The 19,572-nt window shown below is 42.3% G+C and overlaps 1 protein-coding gene across 1 annotated transcript in view; it reads right to left on the reverse strand.

Annotated features, from left to right (window-relative positions):
* Positions 1 to 19,572, reverse strand: part of THSD4 (thrombospondin type 1 domain containing 4) — a 579,525-nt gene that overhangs the window by 85,889 nt on the left and 474,064 nt on the right. The window contains 1 exon segment of the mRNA XM_036028532.1: positions 18,555 to 18,759. Within this exon segment, the coding sequence (XP_035884425.1) occupies positions 18,555 to 18,759 (205 nt within the window).

Genomic DNA, 19,572 nt, shown 5'->3' on the forward strand with positions numbered 1-19,572 from the left:
CATGTAGGAAATTTTTAGGAAAAAATAATTTAAATAGATGCCAAAATGGCATTTAAAAATCATCCTAGTAAGAACATTTACAGAATTAGAAAGAGACTTTCTGAATCCTATAATAAGCATATAATCAGAGAGTAACTTAAAATATGTATTGAGTATATACCTATCTTTCTTGAGAGTGAAAATTAAAGTCAGAGTTAGGGTGTATAATAAGTGCTATCACATATTAAAAATATTCTGCAAGTTTTGGTAAACTTTTGGTAATATATTATGAAGAAGAAATCAGGTATAACTACTGGAAAGGAGTCAATACTATCATTATTTCTACATGATAGGATTATATTATTAGAGAATCTTGAGAATGCTCAGAATTAACAAAATTTCAACATAGTGGTCAGATAGTGATAAATGTAAGAAATCTAAAACTGTTTTTCCATCTACTAACAACAATTTTGAAGATTAAATAGGAGATTTCATTCTCCATCATTATCATCATCATACCCCAACAAATACAATTAAATATGTAAGGCAGTTCTTCATAAGAAATGCAGAGAATCTATGTGGGAAATATCAGAATGTTACTGGCACATATAAACTATATGAATACATGGAAATAAATGCTATGTTCCCAGGCTGGATGTTTTAACCATGTCTATTCCTCCCAAGTTGATTTACAGATGCAATATAGTCTTGGTGTGATGCAAGTTCCAGTTCAAGCATCACCTTCTTTGAGGGACCTCTGATCACGTCACTTGAACAGCACCCTGCTCTCCCAGCCACCACTTGTCACCTTTTCTCCCTGCTTTCTTGACAGCATGCATTGGGTTCCGAAACTCTCTCTCTGCTCTTCTGCCTCCAGTCTTCCCCACCAGGATGTGTGTCAGGCGGGAATGCGCCTCACTCTCTCTGGTATTCCCAGCCCCAAGAACAGAGTCTGGCACTCAGCAAATGCTCAACACCTGTTTATTGACTAAATTTAACACCATTTATCACATGGAAACAGCGCTAGGATTTTTTTTCTTGAATGTGACAAAATGGTTCCAAAATTCACCAGGAATATATACATTCCAGATTATCTAAAATGTTATTAAAAAGACTCAAAACAGGGAGACTTGCCATGACAAATATTGAAGCAATAGTAGGCCTGTCCAGGTAACTCAGTTGGTTAGAGCAGCGTTCAGATAACGCTAGGGTTGCAGGTTTGATCCCTGGTCAGGGCACATATAAGAATCAGCCAGTGAATACATAAATCAGTGGAGCAATAAGTTGAGGGTTTTTTTTCTCTCTCTATAAATAAAAATCAACAATAAAAAATTTAAAAAACATTTTAAAGCTGCAATAGTCAAAATGTTGTAAAGAAACAGTGTGACAGAGAAATGGCACAGAATAGCCAGAAAGCAGACCCCAGGTTGCAGTAAGGACCAAGCACACTGTAAGCTTTCCAATGTCAAATAAATGCCATTCATTCAATAAATTGGGTTGGGAAATTGGCTATTAAGGAAAATCTATATTCTCATTTTTCCCATATACTTTAAATTAAATGTAAAAATGTTTACTATAAATAAAATGTAAAGATGTTTAGGCCCCCTCCTCCCCAAATAAGCCCGGTACAAAAGAGTATATGCTGTATAATTCCATTTGTGTACCATTTTTTCCTTTACTTTCTTTCTTTTCTTTAAAAAAAAACCCAGGCAAAACAAATCTATGGTTACAGCGGTCAAAGTCATAAACACTCTTATTTATTTATGTATTCATTTATTTATGTAATCCTCACCCAAAGATGTGTTTTTATTGTTTTTTAGAGAGAGGAGGAGAGAGAGAAGCCTCGACTGGTCGTCCCCCACACACACCGGGCTGGAGGAGGCACAGGCCTAGACTGGGACCGAATGCACCATCTGGAACGCACCATCCGATGTGAGCCCTGACCTGGAGTCGAACCCACGATTCTTTGCGTACCAGACAATACTCCAACCAACTGAACCACACTGGCCAGAGCAAGACTCTTTTTTCTTTAAAAGTGGAAATCGATGTGGAAATTAAAAAACAAGAATTTATAAATTCTGTTGGGGGGTGTAGGGGGTTCGTGACCGCGGGGACTGTTGGGAGGGGCTCCTGGAGTCAGAGCACTCATTACACGAGTGTGTTTGATTTGTGAAAATTCATTAAAGCTGTGGAACGTTTAAAAGAGTTTATTTATTTATATTTAGAGAGAGGGGAAGGGAGGGAGGGAGGGAGAGAAAATGGATCGGTCGCCTCTCACGCGCCCCCAGGCCTGAGGCCTGACTGGGAATCCACCGGGCGTCCTTTCGCTCTGTAGCATGACACTCAGCCCGCTGAGCTACGCCACTCAGGGCAAGCTGTGTAATTTTGAACGGGGGATTCATCCTATGTATTTATACTTAATACTTCACAAAAAAGCCTATTTGCCCATTTAACAAATAAATGAATGCTGGGCCAGCTAACCGCTCTGACCAGAGTTTGGGCTTTCTGCACTTACACGCCCGTTTCTTTTTCACCTGTGCTTTGAGGAGTGGCGGTACAGCTCTGTGATAAAAAGTTACACTTATTTACTCAAAGTCAATTAAGCAGGTCTGTAAAGACCTTGGGTTGGAACATGTCTTCACTCCTTCCAGGAGGGGTCTGCATCACAGGGGCTCGGGGGTCCCCCATGTGGAGCAGTATTGAGGGGCTGTGCCCTTGATCCTCATGTGCCACAGCAGGCATTTTGTTGTTCTGTAGGTCTCGGATGCGGATGAATATTTTTGAAAAATGACTCATCACAGAATAGAAGGTCTGTATTCATATCACAAGTAGGACATCTGAAAGCCCAATCCTTGTGGCTTGTCCAGGCCTTAAACACGAGTGTTGATCCACTTCTGGCTGCATCCAGGAACACTCTGATGGCACGCCAGGCCAATGAGCTCCGTTAGGGTGCAGCACTCCAACTGGATACACTCCTAACAGCTTCTGCGATCTACTCTACTCTGAGTTGTAAGGGCATGTGCCATAAAACTTAGACATCACCATTTGCTTGGTGTGGTTAGAACAAGGGTCTTTGCTTGCAGAAAGGTATTTATTGTCCAGACAAAATCTCTAAGCACAAATATGTGCAGCTAGAACCATATAATTCTAGACTAGTGTATATAATATGACAATAATAAAAACAGTAATGACACCTGACCCTGATGATTAAGTATTTTGTGCTGGAATGCTTCACAACTAGTATCATATTTAATCTTCCCAATGACCCTATGAGATAAGTGTTAATGTCAGTTGATTTTACAGATAAGAAAATGATATGTGGTGAGATCGACCGACTGAGGCTGTAGTGCCAGAAAGCTGCACAGCACAACCTGCACCATCTGCTTGTATTGAAATGTCCGAGACTTTGAATGCTGGACGCCTTTGCCAGGGAAACTGGTGCTGGTAACTCCCCTTAAAATTCCAAGTTAGTCTTGGCCACATGTAAAGCACACATCAGAAGAAATCTCAAGTCAGTCAATAAGATCCTTTTTCTTTGATGAACCAATTTCCACCACAGTAATAAAAATTATCTTAAGGGCTAATATCAGTCTTCTTGAAGCAATTCTGGGATCTCATACTTCATGAATATATAACTTATTGGGATAACTGAAAATGGAGACCTCGATTCAGACAGAGTGTTGATGACGGTCAGGGACGGGCTCTTGCTGCCCAGTGGGAGTCCACTGTGAGGATCAGGTCACTGCCATGGTGGACATCTAGACAGCCACCCAGCTTGGGCAGCCACAGAATGCACCGACAAGGGGGGAGAGACCAGGCTGGGTCTCAAGGGTGCAGCTTCAGAGACAAGGAGAGAAACATAGTTTCTTTCAAATGCAACTCATATTTCCCTTCATATGGTATTCCCCTCTCTCTTTTTCTTATTGAGTAGGATTGATGACTTAAATTTCCAACTCCTGAAATTACTCATCTGTTTCTTCTACTCTCATTTGCTCCGGATCATCTGAAAATGCTAAATGCAAATGCACTTTATCCTGCCAGGATCTAGCAACACTTTGGTGTGTATTGTGTTTTTGTATAATAAGGCAGTTGCCCTGCAGTCTGATGAAAGACACACATGCGCAAACACTGGGTTTCAATTAAGATTAAGATCCCTGTTTGGAATCACCGAGCCCACTGATACACCAATATCTTCATTAGTCCTTCCTCACCCTCAGACTCTCAGCACAGACCTGGCCTTTCTGAAACAGTTGGCTGCCCCGTTCCCCTCCTCCCCTGCAACTGCCAAAAACATTTTTGTTGCAACCCTCCTCCAGCCCAGTGTCTCCAGGGGCTGGCCACTGCCCAGAGGTTTAATCTAAAGGATGCAGGGTGGGATGAGGGGTCTCCCGCCATCTGGTCTTATCCTACAGCTGCAGTCTCACATGCCAAGGCTGCTCACTTGTTTTGTAAGACACCAAGCCCACGTCCAGGCCTGCCTCCCCTTTCTTATTTCTCGGTACTTTAGCTTCCGCTGCTCCTTTGGATGGAAATGCTCTTCCCTCATTTCTTCTGATAAAAGCCTGTGTGTCCTCTACGATAGGAGTCAACACACTACACGTGGAGGCAAAGCTTCGTGACTGCCTTTTTTTGTAAACCGAGTTTTACTGGTGCAGAGCCTCGCCCGTTTACTCACATATCACTTGTGGCTGATTCCTCACTGTGGCTGAGAGTGGCTGCAGCTGTGACCAAATGGCCTGCAAACCTAGAATGTTTACTGTATGGTCATCCCCTGCTCCAAAAACACAGTCTAAACGCCACCCCCTGGCTCCTCCTCAGATTAGCCTGTTAGAAGTACTTTCTCCATTCTTTGCACTCCCATAGCGCTGGGTCTCTTATCAAAGCCTTCAGAGGTTTCTCAGTGGGTTGATTGTGAATGCATCCTGAAGCAGGGGACATGCATTGTTCCACTTTGGGTCTCTGCAGTGCACTGCACACAGTAGGTGTTTATGGAGAGTTACTGGAATGTTTAATTATTTTGCATGGATATCAAGTCAGATGAAGAGCAATGTTTTACTTAATCAGATTACATAACTACTATCTAAAGGAAGAAATAAATACTGATCAAGGAGACAATTTTTTGCCCCCAAAGAATAATACATGAGTGTGAGTGCCAGGCCACAAAGGAATTTGGAGGAGTAGGACTATGTGAAAGTATATTTTCTATGGAAGGACATACGTATCAACTCAGAATTCAGACAAGGAGTGGGCCTTCCCTAGACTGATTTTTATGTGACCCTAAATTCAAGGAATAGTGTCTGGCTTGGGAAAGGGCAGAGGAGGATCAGGAGATGCCCAAAGTGCTAAGAGCGGGCGATGCTTGGCTAAGCAGCCGGAGAAGAGCTGAGAGAGGCAGGCCACGCTTAGAAGGAGAAAAGGGGCTTATCTTCAAAGCTGACTCCTTCAGGGATTTATCAGCAAGAACTGAAGTTTCAGAAGATGAGCAGAATCTGACTGGAGTTCTGCTTAATGAGAGAAGAGAAGAGGGTGCTCAGCTTCTCCACGAAAGGGAGGACCAGGGGAGAGGAGGGGGACAGCCCTGGAGGGCAGATTTCCCATTCCTGAAGCTCTGACCCTTGAGGGAAACTATGGGATGCCTCAAAAGACAGCAGTGACCACAGAGGGGCAAAGGGTAGGTGGCCCAGACGCTGCTCAAGAAAGCCCTGAAGTTACTGTTTTTCTCAGCTGTCACTTCTCTTTTATGATGTCAACTCTGTTTACTAAGTGATGTTTAAACCTTAGATATTCTTCTTGAGGCTTAATTTGTATTAAGTCCCTAATGCAGAAGCTGAGCTAACACGTTGCAAAGCTGACCCTGGTTCAAAGAGGAAAGGCTCTGAGGCACTTGCAAGCGGGTCAGGGAATGGACAGATCTGGGACAGCATTACGCATGCCCAATGCACGGGCAGTGGCTACTGAGTTATCATCCCAGTCCAGGTAGGAGACCTGGGAGCGACGAGCAGGTGCACTGAAGATGCTGTGCGGGGTGCCCTGCCCGGATCGGGCTGGGAGGGAATGTCCTTCTCCCTGTAGGGACAGGGCTGTCATCCCACTTCCATAAAAATCCACGACCCAGCCCACTCAGCAGCTGTCTCCTGAATTTGAGGCATGCATCCCATTAGGTGTAGAAGGTAGGAGTGGACGCTTTGCACATTTCTAAGACAGATGATACAATTAAAAGCAAAAACAAATGGCAGCTTCACTATTGCCCACAAAAAGGCAAATCCAAGGACAAGCAGGCACGCCCAGTGTTACATTTCCGGGTGATGAGGTGCTAACTAAAAAGCAGGGCTGTGTTTGGTCCAGAAGACCTGAAAGCCTTTCAAGTCAGAGCGACTGATGTTGGAAACGAAAAGCAAGCCCATGTAAATAGATTAAGGGCATCAGCGCTTTCCTGGATCAGACAGCAGGTGGAAGTGTGTGATGCAAAGTGAAGTCCCCAGGCTGTGAAGACTAACGACAGCATCTTTCCAAGTCGCAGCAGGAGGGCACTGTCTCCTTGGCGGGGGCCCTTTGTCTGAAGATTTGGTTTTGGACAGGAAACACGAAAGCTCACTGCTGAACAAAAGGTGAGAACTGAGTCCAAGTGAAACACCAGCTGCTTGGTGTCACCTTCTCCCCTGTGACCAGGGAACCCAGCCAGTCCTAGTGGGGACAGCACTCGGAGGTGCTGGCAGTTCGACGAGCTCCTGGGGATGCTGCTACCTGCAGTAGGTAGCAAGGAGGGCACAAAGCATCTCAGAATCCTGTCCTGACACCTGAAAGCAGACCACTGGCACGTGTCATATCACTTGCTAAAATACGGTTTTAAAAACAGACTTGACATGTTGGTGAGGATGTGGAGAAATTGGAATCCTCATGGGAGGAAATAGAAAATGGTGCAGCCACTGTGGAAAACAGTTTGCAGTTCCTCAAAAAGTCAAACATAGAATGGCTACATGACCCAGCAGTTCTGCTCCCAGGTCCCCAAAAGGATTGAGAGGAGGGACTCAAACAGACACCCGCATGGCAGCATTATTCACAGCAGCCACAGGTGGGAACAGCACAACGGGCCAGCGACAGATGAACGGTAAGCCAAAAAGAATGTGTTTCTGACACAGGCTACAACATGGGTGAACCTTGAAAGCATTATGATGAGTGAAATAATCCAAACACAAAAGGACAAATACTGTATGATTCTACCTGAATGAGGTACCTAGAAGAGTCAAATTCATAAGACAAAAAGTAGAATAGAGGTTACTAGGGGTTTGGGGTAGGGGGAACTGGAAATTATTGTTTATTAGCTATAGCTTCTGGGATGATGAGAAATTTCTGGGGAAAGAGAGTGGTGATAGTTATACAACATCATGAATATACTTAATGCTACTGAATTATATACTTAAAATCATTAAACTGATAAATTTTATGTATTATATATTTACCACAATTAAAAATTAAAGAGAAAAATCCCACATGGTGGTGTTTTATTTCTCCAAAATGTTCTACTCTTTTTAAGAGCTGGATATTCTTGTAGATGCTAGTTTCAAAAGAACTCTGCTGGTGCAGACGGTGAAAGTCTAGCAACTAAGATGTCAGTCACTAGACATAACTATGGCAACCTAGTCCAAGGATTCGCAACAGCAGGGCAGGCCACGTGATTTTAACCAAACCTGAGGTCACATAGGGGGTAGGGTTGGAACAGTGTGATGGGGACAAAAAGGCTGTAAGGAATTAGGATGTATCTTCCTTCTAATGGTGGGGGGAGGGGGGAGGCTCAGGTTCCCTCCCCCCAACCCCCGACCCCGCCACATTTGATTTGCCAGTGACTGTGGGCATGTCTGTAGAATATGGGTCATGAGGAAGGACTGTGCCTGGATTTCCTGGCTCAACCACTCGTATACCAGTCGCTTCAGCAGGCCCATCACCTGTGCTGGGCTCAGGGTCTGCAGCTGCAAACGCAGATGCCGACCCCAGCAACACTGTCCCTGTCCCACTGTGTGAGTGAGTGCTGTATCACAGCAAGGAGGCATGCCCAGGTTTCTCACAGCCTGTGAGTGACACATGTCTCCAGTGCCATGAACACCGGAGGTCTACAGACCCCCCAAATGGGCTGCACAGTGCTGTGTGGCTGCAGGAGAGCCAGGGCTGCCTTGGTTTCTGCACCCCCAACTGCCAGCACAGCTGCTAGCACATGGAGGGGACTCGAGAGAAGGAATGTCTGCGGCTGGCCTACCTGTCTTCAAGGAGAGCACAGCCAAACTGCAGAGAGCAGATGTCTAAACAGGGGAGCTGCCATACAATACGGCAGGTGTCAAACTAGAGATTCAGTCAAAGTCCTACGGGAATCTAAAGGAAACTCTTACTCTCTTTGCTTTTTTCTCTTCTGTGTCTTCTATTTTTCTGCCATGTACCGAGAAAGCAAGTAAGGATTCTAAATGCCAGAGAGGCAGGCTATATGAAGGCGTTTTAAGCTAGGACTTCTGTTGCTGGGGCTGCAACCAGGGGCCCGGGGCCAACAGGTTGAGGGAAGTATTGAAGGTAAACTGAAGGAATGGACTTCGATTAGAAACTGAGAATTCAGAGTCAGTTGATAAATTCAAACTTAATGGTAGATAAAATAGTCATTCCGATAACACTATAGACATTTATTACCTTTTTTTTGGACGCCATTCTGAAATAGGTGGCCTGCGAAAGTTTAGTGTGGAAAGGATCTTAGTGCTCACAGAGGCTGGGGTTTCTCATCTGAGCACTGCTGATACTGGGACTGGGCAATGCTTTGTTGTGGGCTGTGGTGCGCACTGTATCCTTGGACTTTCTTCACCAGATGTTAGTAGCAACCCCACCCCTGTCCCAGTTGCAGCCCCCCAGTTCATCTTTTACCCCGAAAGGACATTGGAATCACCTAGGGACCGTTAAAAAATCCTGATACCCAACTGTGCCCTGGGCTAATTACAACTGTGGGTGGGAGCCAGGCATTGGCATATTTCAAAGAGGCTTCGGACAGCGTGCCTCCTGTGATTCCAATGTGCAGCCTGGGAGAGAACACGGACCCAGGGAGGTAAGGACACTAACAGCTACTGAGGACCTCTAAGATGCTAGATATTTATATTCGTATCTCACTTAAAGCCAACAGTTTGGGGAAATTACAATTGTTTTCCTATTTTACTGATGAGAAGAGTGAATCTCAGAAAGAGTTAAGGCACCTGTCCAAGGGCATCCCAGACAGAAATGGTGGCTGGGCAGAGGGCAGCTTCAGCGGGCAGTGCTGGGCGGTCAGTGGAAGACAAGGCCAAGCACTGGAGGCTCCACGGGAGCGAAAGCAGAGAAACACCACTCAGAGCACTGGATGCAGTCTGGGTCTAGACACGTGATTGTAAATTTATACCCTAAGAAACCATTTTCTGATTAGAATGAGTCAGCGCAGGGGAGATGCTGAACCCACACGCCCACTTTGCTTCTCCTTTTGTTCTGCTGGGAAGAAGGAACAACTCCAAGACACAGTGGGGAGCAGAAGCCATAAGGACATACAAGTAGGGCAACTGGGTCAGGCAGGCAGGTGTTTGACCCCTGAGAAGAAAGGCGTAAAATTTCACACTTAAGCCAGCAAGATCCTGGAGGCTTCTGAAGCGGGGTGGTCGGGGTGGTCGAGAAGGCTGCCCTCCATTTCACCAGCACAAGGAAAACTAATTTTGTTAAGCTGTCATTCATGAATATTGGAGTCTTGAGATAGGGTAGGGAAAATAGGTATTAAATGCTTTTCATGTTAGATGCTTCATGATTATTATCCTGTTGACTTCTTGCACACATCTAAAAGGGAGTGGATTTGATTCCCCTCTGTCTGCCCATTGCTGGCTTAGAGCAGAAGGCCCAGCATACTGAGTCTGTCCCATTCAAGGGAAAGGTCTGTTGCATAAATCACCACCAAACCAGTATCACATGATGTGTTAAAGGGGGAAGAGAAAGAAGAAAGAAGAAGGGAGAAGAAGAAGGACGAGGAGGAGGAGGAGGGGAGGAGGGGAAGGAGGAGGAGGAGATAACATAAACAATAAAATAGTAATAAATACATATCTATCCACAACTGAATCTAAAAAACAAACTAAATGAACAAGCAGAACAGAAACAGATTCATAGATACAGAGAACATTTTGAGGGTTACCAGATTGGGGGAGGGCTTTGGAGGGACGGGAAGAAAAGGTGAAGGAATTAAGAAGTACATATTGGTAGTTACACAATAGTCATGGGGCTGTAAAGTACAGAAAGGGAATATGGTCAATAAAATTCTAATAACTATGTATGGTATCAGCTGTGTACAAGATTTATTGGGATAATTGTTAAGTTATATAATAACTAATCACTGCAGTGTACCCTGAGACTAATATATGTCAACTGCAATAGAAAAATAAAAAATGATAAAAAAAGAATCAGATGAAGGTATTGTCCTGGTCTATTCAGGCTGCTTTATCAAAATATTGCAGACTGGGCGGCTTATAAACAACAGAAATTTAATTCTTACAGTTCTGGGGGCTGCAAAGTGTAGTAAGTCCTCGCTTAATGTCATTGATAGGTTCTGAGACTTCAAGTGAAACAACATATAATGAAATCAACTTTACCATAGATAGGTTAATTGATATAAGCCAGTCTTTAGTTCCTGTGGCATCTCATCAATGTTACAATGAAACGACACTGAAGAAAACGACCATATCTGAGGACCTACTGTACCAGATAAAGGTGCCAGCAGATTCCGCACCTGGTCAGAGCCCACGACCCAGAAGGCTGTCTTGTCCCTGTAACCTCACATGGCAGAAGGAGTCAGGGATCTCCCTGAAGCCTCTTTAATGAGGACTCTAATCACATTCCTGAGGGCTCTGCCCTCCCTAACAACCTAATCACCTCCCAAATGCCCCACCCCCTAATACCACCACCTTGGGCGGCAGGATTTGAACACATGAATTTGGGGGACTACAAACATTCAGCCCATTGTAGTAACTGAAGGAAACCCACTTATGCACTATAATAAGCAAATACCCATTAATTCTAAAAATACAAATCTACAGGTAAGGATAGTCGGACAGTATTATCAAAACGAAGGCAAGTTCCAATAAACATTCTAGTTACAGAAAGGAAGTTCCTTATTTTGATAAAAGATACCTACCAGAAACTTCAGCAAACATCTGTTAGAAGCATTCCCACTGTCAGGAACAAGAGAAGGAAGTCCACTATCACTAATGGTTATTCTAAAGCTCTTTAGAGGTTTGCCTCTAAGTGTAACAAGACAAGAAAGAAGCAAGAGGTAGAATACTACAAAGGAGGAATACAGTATTGTTATCCTTAGATAATTTAGATTTTTCACCTACAGAATCCATTCAATTATATCAAATAATTGAAATAATAGTGGAACTGTTAAAAGAATCTAGCAAAATATCCCCTACCCCCACCCCAGCCACATTTTATTTGCCAATGAGTGTGGGCATATACACAGAATGTAGGTCATGAGGGAGGACTGTGCCTGGATTTGGTTCCTGACTCATCACACATACATACATACATACATACATACAGTTACTTAATGTACAAAGTAAATATATAAAATAAGCTGACTTAACATACACCACTGTGACTTATTGGAAATACAATGGAAAAAAAGATCTTATACCATATTATCAAAAACTATAAAATATCTAGGAATAAACCCAATAAAACATGTGCAAAGTCTAGATAAAGAAATATTATTACAGACCATAAAGTGGGGAGGTATACTATGCTCTGAAATCAAGAGTCAATTAATTGTGAAGACATTTTTGTCTTCAAATTAATCCATAAGTTTATTGTAATCTCAGTTAAAATCTCTACAGAAGTTTTATGGATTTTAAAGAGTATGTAGAGCAAAGGTAAGACAATTTAGGAAAATAAGTGTCTGTGTAAAGAGTTGGGTAGGGGGGAGAGAGTTGACCTACCACAAAATAAAATATATGAAACTACAGTAATGAGAACAACATGGTCCTGAAGCCGAAAGAGACACATCAATCAGAGAACCTGGGTGGAGCATCTGCAAGTGTATCTACATATACTTGAATTTAATACACAGTGGATGTGGCATTTTGAACTTGTGCGAGAAATTTAACTAACTGTGCATTTGTTAAATTTCCTACCTCACACCACACAAAAAATTTAAGATGGTTTAAATATTTAAGTATAAAAAGGTGATTATAAAAGTAATAGCAGAAAATATTAGAGAATAATTTTATAATATTGGAGGTGGGAAGGTCATTATAAACAAGACAAAAATAAAAAAAGGTTGACAGATTTGACTAAAAAAATTTAAATTTTTCTGTACAGAATAATAGATATCATAAGGAGAGGAGAAACACAAGATAAAGGCTGATATACATATAAGTTGACAATGGTTATTATTCACAACACATGAGTTCTTAAGATCAGTGAGAAAACTATAAACACAATTTAAAAATAGAAAATTCATAGGAGTATATAAAGTGTAAATTCACATAAAGTGTAAATAAAAAGATATACTAAAATGTGGTACATTAGTAATATTTAGTGTTGGTAAGAAGAAAGGGTTCTTTCATGTATTTTTGGTGGGGGCATAAATTATTACAACTACTTTGGAGAAGAATTTCACTTTATCATTCGATTTTTAAGTGTTCATTCCATTTGATCTGCAAGTTCTATTTCTAGGAGTCTATCCTACAGAAATATTTATACAAGCTTGAAAGGATATATGCATTTGGATATTCATGGAATCATTACTTGTTAAAGAACATTTAGGTTTTCTTTTCTAGAAATAATTTTTCCAGTTATTTATCTTGGGTTTTCTTTTTCATGCAATAGACTTTAAAATAATGTCTATTGATTCTTGGCTGTCCATTGCTATTATTTTCAGTTAGCCATTGGTATTTCGGACAGAGCAACGAGAAGGCTGCCCGAGAGCTCTGTACTCATCGGCAGAGCCGGTTAGCAGGCCACACTCTGCAGTGTGAGGCAACGGGGAGCCAGTCCCGGGGCTCCTCCCCCTCCAGTTCTAGAGTGAAGACTGGGGTCTTGGACACCAGTGCTCCCACCTGTGCCGTAGTGCCCTTCAGCTTTGGACAAGGAAGTAGATGCCAGTATTCTGAATGTGTGTGTGGGGGTGCCTGTTGATGTACATGTTTTTTTTTCACCATTCCCGTTTTTCTCCTTATCCTACTCTCCATTTTACTTGCTGCCCCCCAGACTCAGAGGTCCCTTAGGCTCTGCATGCAGGCCAGCCCCTCCTCACCACAGTGCCCTCTGCTACCCAGTCTCAAATTTCCTCTGCTCGAGTAGTGAACACTCTTCCAGAAATTTGTTAAGTCACTTAACAGATGCCCCTCCCCTCCTGTTTTCTTGATTGTTGTGGGTTATATCTTTTCTCATTCCTATTTTGATGGCATCTTGGGAGGAAGGGAAAAAAACTCATGTACTTTCTCTGCCATCTTGAACCAAAAGTCTAAAGTATTATTTGTAATATTAGAAAACTGGAGACAATCTAAACATCCCTCGATAGGGAAATACTTCAATGGTATCACATCCATTGTATGGTGTATTCTACACTCAAAATGAATGAGCTTTTTGTGTATTCATATAAAAATATCATGATGTAATGTTAAAGAAGCAAACTGCAAAAAGTGTGTGCAGAAATATCAATTTTAGAAGATATGTATTTACTTGTGCTTTTCCAAAGGACTGGAAGACACTCACTGAACTGTTAAGAGTGGTTATTTATCTCTGTCTTTCCACTTGATAGCAGTGGACCCAGCATGGGGTGGGTGTGAAGGAGGGATTTCATCTTTTTGCTCTATATTGCCTGTACTGCCCAAAATTTTACAATGCATATGGAAAAATCTTTGGAGTTAATTGTCATACAAATATAAGACATTATTTTAAAATTCTTCAATCTTTCCTATATAGAAAGCTTCTCAACTAATAAGTTAAATAAAAGATGACCCATGATACTTGATATTTAAAAGTGGAGCATTATTCTTACTGTTTAAACTGTTTAAGAAAGTGTACTTAAAAGGAAAGATATTGCCAGTTTATTTTTAAAAGCTTACAGACCTTTAAAAAAATCCTTTCCGAGTCTAAGGCTCTATGACAATGCAATGTGTTGGCGCGCAGAACACGTCCTATAGAACCACTTTGTGCTTGGCGTGCTTCTGTGCCCAATATCTTTTTTTATATATATTTTTTAAAGATTTTATTTATTTATTTTTAGAGAGGGAAGGGAGGGAGAAAGAGAGAGAGAGAGAGACATCAATGTGTGGTTGCTGGGGGCCGTGGCCTGCAACCCAGGCATGTGCCCTGACTGGGAATTGAACATGCGATGCTTTGGTTCGCAGCCCGCGCTCAATCCACTGAGCTACGCCATCCAGGGCTTCGATTTCTTAACTGGGCATAAGAACATTAGTAAACTGAGCTGGCTAAACTATGCCAAACTTGGATATTTCAGCTAAAATAATTTTATATCTTATTATTAAGGAAGGGACAAGTAATATATAAAATGTGAATCATTTTAATACAATTAGATTAAACTTTTTATTTCCAAAGAGAAGTGTTCTGAGTAACTTATGGGCAAAAGGAAAATACATAGCTTGCCACAGATACAGGGGTTCCAAAGTCTCTTTCATTAAAAAAAATCTAGGAATCTATAAATCACCAACTATACTATATTTTAGAACATGTGAACAAATTCAAATTAACCATGCCATTGAAAAGTGGTGCTCAATTCTGTAGAATTTCATTGGTTTCTAACCTAAAATCAGGCAAACATCCTATCTCCTGAAATCTGTGCACCATTCAACATCATGGCTTCTCCAACTTTGCTCAGAGAAACACAAAGTAATGAGCTGGCTTGTCCCTCCATCTCCGTGTGGCCCAGTCCCTTTGAGGGATATGACAGGGCCAGAGCTCAACCCTTCAGAACCTCAGTCCAGCAGGTCCAGTTATTGATGGCCAAGCCAAATTAAACCATAAATTACTACTTACCTATTAGCCAAAGTTTTTGGTGTACATGCTTCCTTCTGCTATGTACATTTTGATGTTTAAATTTCAATTTTCATAGCCTAACTCTGTAACTGCATCTTTAGTAACTAACCCACCAAATTTTTTTTGTTTGTTTTTGAAGCAAACAAAGCAAAGACCATCTGGTTTTAAAATTCAGAAGACCATGTATGTAAAAAGGCTTCATATCACATGACTACTGTTATTAACAGGGTGAGTGGCTTAGGGTCATTTAAATATTGAGGGTTTAAAAAAACCTTTTCAAATGAGGTGATTAGGACCATCTTCTCCAGCACAAGACAAGTCCTTCTGTTTTTATAGAAATCTACTTTTTATCTCTATCAAGCTTGGAGAGCCAGTCATTAAAAAATACCAATTGGCCCTGGCTGGCATAGCTCAGTGGATTGAGCGCAGGCTGTGAACCAAAGTGTCGCAGGTTCGATTCCCAGTCAGGGTACATGCCTGGGTTGCAGGCCATGACCCCCCGCAACCGCACATTGATGTTTCTCTCTCTCTCTCTTTCTCCGTCCCTTCCTGCTCTAAAAATAAATAAATAAAATCTTTAAAAAAATACCAACTGTTTCACTGGGGAAATTTGGTTTGCATCACAAATAACTAAAGGCGATTCAGGAAAACAATAGGGTAACTGAGAAACAAGTTAAAGTTGTACATTTTTAAAAAGCAATGATATGAATTTGAGCTATCCATTTCCCTTGTATTGCCTATTCTGCAGAATGAATGTACGCAAACAGCCCAATCAATTACACAAACCAAGTTAAATTTTATACAAAAACAGTTTACATAGCCAGAAATAGCAAAGTAAGAAAACCCAACTTTCATCATTAACCTGAAATATTGCGGGGAAACCCACCACTTATATCTGGAAAATGTTTCAATGTTTGGAATTGTGTAATGTAAAAAATAGTTACTGGACAGTTCAAAAACAGCCAGACAGACCTTTGCTCTAACAGCTTACATACATAATCTTAAGCAATCTTATGCAATTTTAACTTTTACGATACACAGATTTCACAGAACAGAAGATGTAGGAGGATGAGTTGGATAGGTACAGAGAACACCTGTGATGAGAAAATGACCATCCCAACCACTGTGCACTTTAAAAGGGTGAATTTTATCAGTTGTGAATTATATCTCAATAAAAACCAAAATTAAAAAAAGAGTATCCCAGGTGCTGCTACATCCCAAGTGAGGTCTATGTCTACAGCCTGAATCTCCTGTTCGCCACCTCTGGAGCCTCCCTTCACTATAGCCTGCTCTTCCGTGTCCACTCTTTTTCCTTTGCCCATGTGACCATGTAATATTGCCACGGACTCTAAATTTCTCATGTCTCTCCTGCCCCCACATTGTGGGGCATAGGAAGTTTAACTCAACTTTCTTTTTTTTTAATTAATTGTTGTTCAAGTACAGTTTTCTGACTTTTATTCCCATCCCAGCCCAACCCCCCAGCCCTCCCCACCTCCCTCCCATTTCTAGCCTCCCTGTTATTGTCCATGTGTCCTTTATACTTGTTCCTGCAAACCCTTCACCCTTTTCCTATGAAATTCCCTCCCTTCTCCCCTCTGGTCACTGTCAGCCTGTTCGCTATTTCAGTGTCTTTGGTTATATTGTCCTCAAACTTTCTAAATCATCCTGTCATTCACTCTGAGGACTTTCATTCTCCCGTCTCATTGCCTTTTTTGCAAGGAGATGGGATTTGTTGATGTCATAAAGCTTTGACTACTGTTCTCCTGAGACAAAAAGAAAGTGAATGAATATTTGTCAAATGCTAATAAACGCCAGGGGCTCTGCTGGGTCCTGAGTATCTGATGTCCTGTTGCTTCTCAAGGACACGTAAATGGCTGGGATTCTCATTCCATACACTAGATGGAAACACTGAGCAGTTTCCATTCAGACATCCAGCGGATATTCACCCAGGGTATGGTTCAGAGGGCACGACTTTAAAAATCACTTATTGAATAGGACTAATTCAAGACAAGGAAAACTTACTAAAATAACACAAAGCTTATAAAAAGTGGCACTGTTTGCTGGAGCATTTGAACACAATGACACTTCAAATAATCCCCTGAAGAACGCTTCCCATTCTAGGAGGTTGGATGTTTATGGAGATGTGAGCTAATAGTACAAAAGAAAGGAGGAAACTCACAAAGACTACTTTTTTGCAACTAAAAACAGCACACAAACCATTCGCTGGGAACCAGGCTTATTGCCACGTTGATGGCTCCGGGGTTTGCCAGGGCCAGTGACAAGCTTTCTAGATTAATTGGGCTTGTCTCAGAGTTCCATCTGCCATCCCTTCCTCTTCCTACCAATAAAACTAAGTGAGGCTAATTCTGGTTGCATTTGACTGGGCGGAGAAGGAACTGTTGCAGAACCTGGAGTTCTTGGGTGATCCCGATACTGGAAACTCGCAAAATGAAGGATCTCTCAACTGTGGCAGCCATGGACTGCGGCAAGGCTGATGCTCTTCCAGAAGAACTTGGCTTCAAAAACTGCTCCTGGGCATTATCTCTTGGTACACCATCGTGCTTGAAAAGAGACTGCCTGGGTTCAAATCGCAGCTCTCCCTCTACCTTGCTGTGTATCTCCCTGTGCCTGTTTCCTCATCTATAAAATGCAGATGGGAACAGCTCCTATCCCTTAAAGCTGTTGAGTGTTCAGTGCCTGGCACGAGTCTGTGCTATTTATTTATTTATATTTATTTTTGTTAATTTATTTTTCTTTTGCTATTGTTTTCAAGTATAATTGTCTCCATTTTTAATTCCTGTTAAATAAGTTATTAAAAAATAAAAACAAATATTGTGTATTAAAAGACTTTAAGGAATTGCTTTCCTTATAGTATTTTGTTAACTGATTTGTACATGCTTACTTGAATTAAAAATTGGTAAAAATTAATTTGTAAGACCTCAATTGTTTTGCATAAAATGCAATCAGCCAGAAACTTAGAAATCAACAAAGATTTCCTTTTGCAGGAAAATAGGTTAAAATGGCCTCTTGTTATTGATGATATTGGCCAAAAAGATTTCTGAGTGTCTCTGCAGGTATTCAGCAGATACATGCATACGCCTACCCCAGGCCAATGAAGTAGAAAGAAGAGAAGCATGGCTTTTGCTTTAGACCCTCAGGAAGTGAGGGTCCCGATAGGATAATCAACTGTCCTGGCCACCTCACAGTCCCCAGAACAAAGACGGACAGATTTCAGCTTTTCAAAGACCCTCCCCTGTCTCACAGAGGCAATTTAGCCTGCTATTGAGTTCATAACCATGTTTCTCTTGGAGAGAAAAAAGCATGGTTTACTTGTGTAAATATTAAACATTACTTGCAATTAGGACTTTTTAAACTCTCACCACCCAAGCAGCTCATTTCAAGTGGAAGGCAGTGCTGTCATTCCCAGTGACCTCCTGCATCTGAGGACCTCTGCACACTGCTGTGCCCACCTCACCTTCCTGAAGGAAATAAGGCACTGGAGTGACAGACGGTCTCCTCTGGAAAAAGACCAAGCTTACCCAAATAGTTGTTGCTCTTGTGCATCTCGGTGATGTTGATTTTTGTGGCTCCTTGGGGAATCTCAACCACGCGGTGGTAGCCCAGGCTGGTGAGGGCGTGCTTGAACACGCCCGACACAACCTGACAGCCTGTGTTATCGCCTCCACACACCCCGCACTTGTCCACTACTTTGTCCGAGCCTAGGTAGTCGTCACAGCCGATGCTCTGCAAAGAGGTGGAAAACAGAAGACTCTTGTAGCATCTATCAGGGGCATCCGGGGAAGGAGGGAGAGGGCTGATGATCTAGTGGTGGGACTCCGACTGACCCTCCTCTTGCCCCATTCAGTTCCTGCAGATGAGCAAGTTCATGTCTCCCTTCACTCAACAGATATTCACAGAGCACCTACTCTGGGCAAGGACATTGTGTGAAATGGACATTCTAGGGGGTGGGTGGGGACACAGACAGTAAACAAGACAAGTAAAAAAAATAGTGTGTTTGGTGGTGGTAAATGACTAGAAGAATAATATAGGAAAATGGGATAGGGAGAGTGTGGGGATATGAATAGTTATCATACAGGTTGGACAGAGATATTGTCCTGAAAATCCATCCCCCTGTTGGACTCTGACAGAGAGAGGCTGGGCCGTGCTGGGATTTTTATCCAAGGAAGTTCTTTGGGACCACGATAAGGGCTATACCTAAAACTAAGGTTTGTCCCCAAGTCTTCTGTTCTAGATGACTTGATTCTACAAGCACTTAGTGAAGGACCCCCAGAGGGCATGTTCTCAGGCCCAGCTTCCTAGGAAATTAAGTCAAATTGGTTGAGATCTGGGTCCCCACTTGTCGCTGCGGCCCTGAGGAGCTGAGCACCAGAACTTGTGCTTGGCTCCCCCAAAGCACTTTCCCAGGGCAGCAAGAAGGGCCAGAAGCATCAGCAAACTGGCTGACACACGTCTAAACAAGGGGCACACAAAGGGAGTACAGGCAGTCTTGTCGGCGTTTAAAGGAACTCTGACTTCCCTGCATTTCCCCCAAAAGAC

The sequence above is a fragment of the Phyllostomus discolor genome, chromosome 1 (genome assembly GCF_004126475.2).
Source record: "Phyllostomus discolor isolate MPI-MPIP mPhyDis1 chromosome 1, mPhyDis1.pri.v3, whole genome shotgun sequence".
Classification (NCBI taxonomy): domain Eukaryota; kingdom Metazoa; phylum Chordata; class Mammalia; order Chiroptera; family Phyllostomidae; genus Phyllostomus; species Phyllostomus discolor.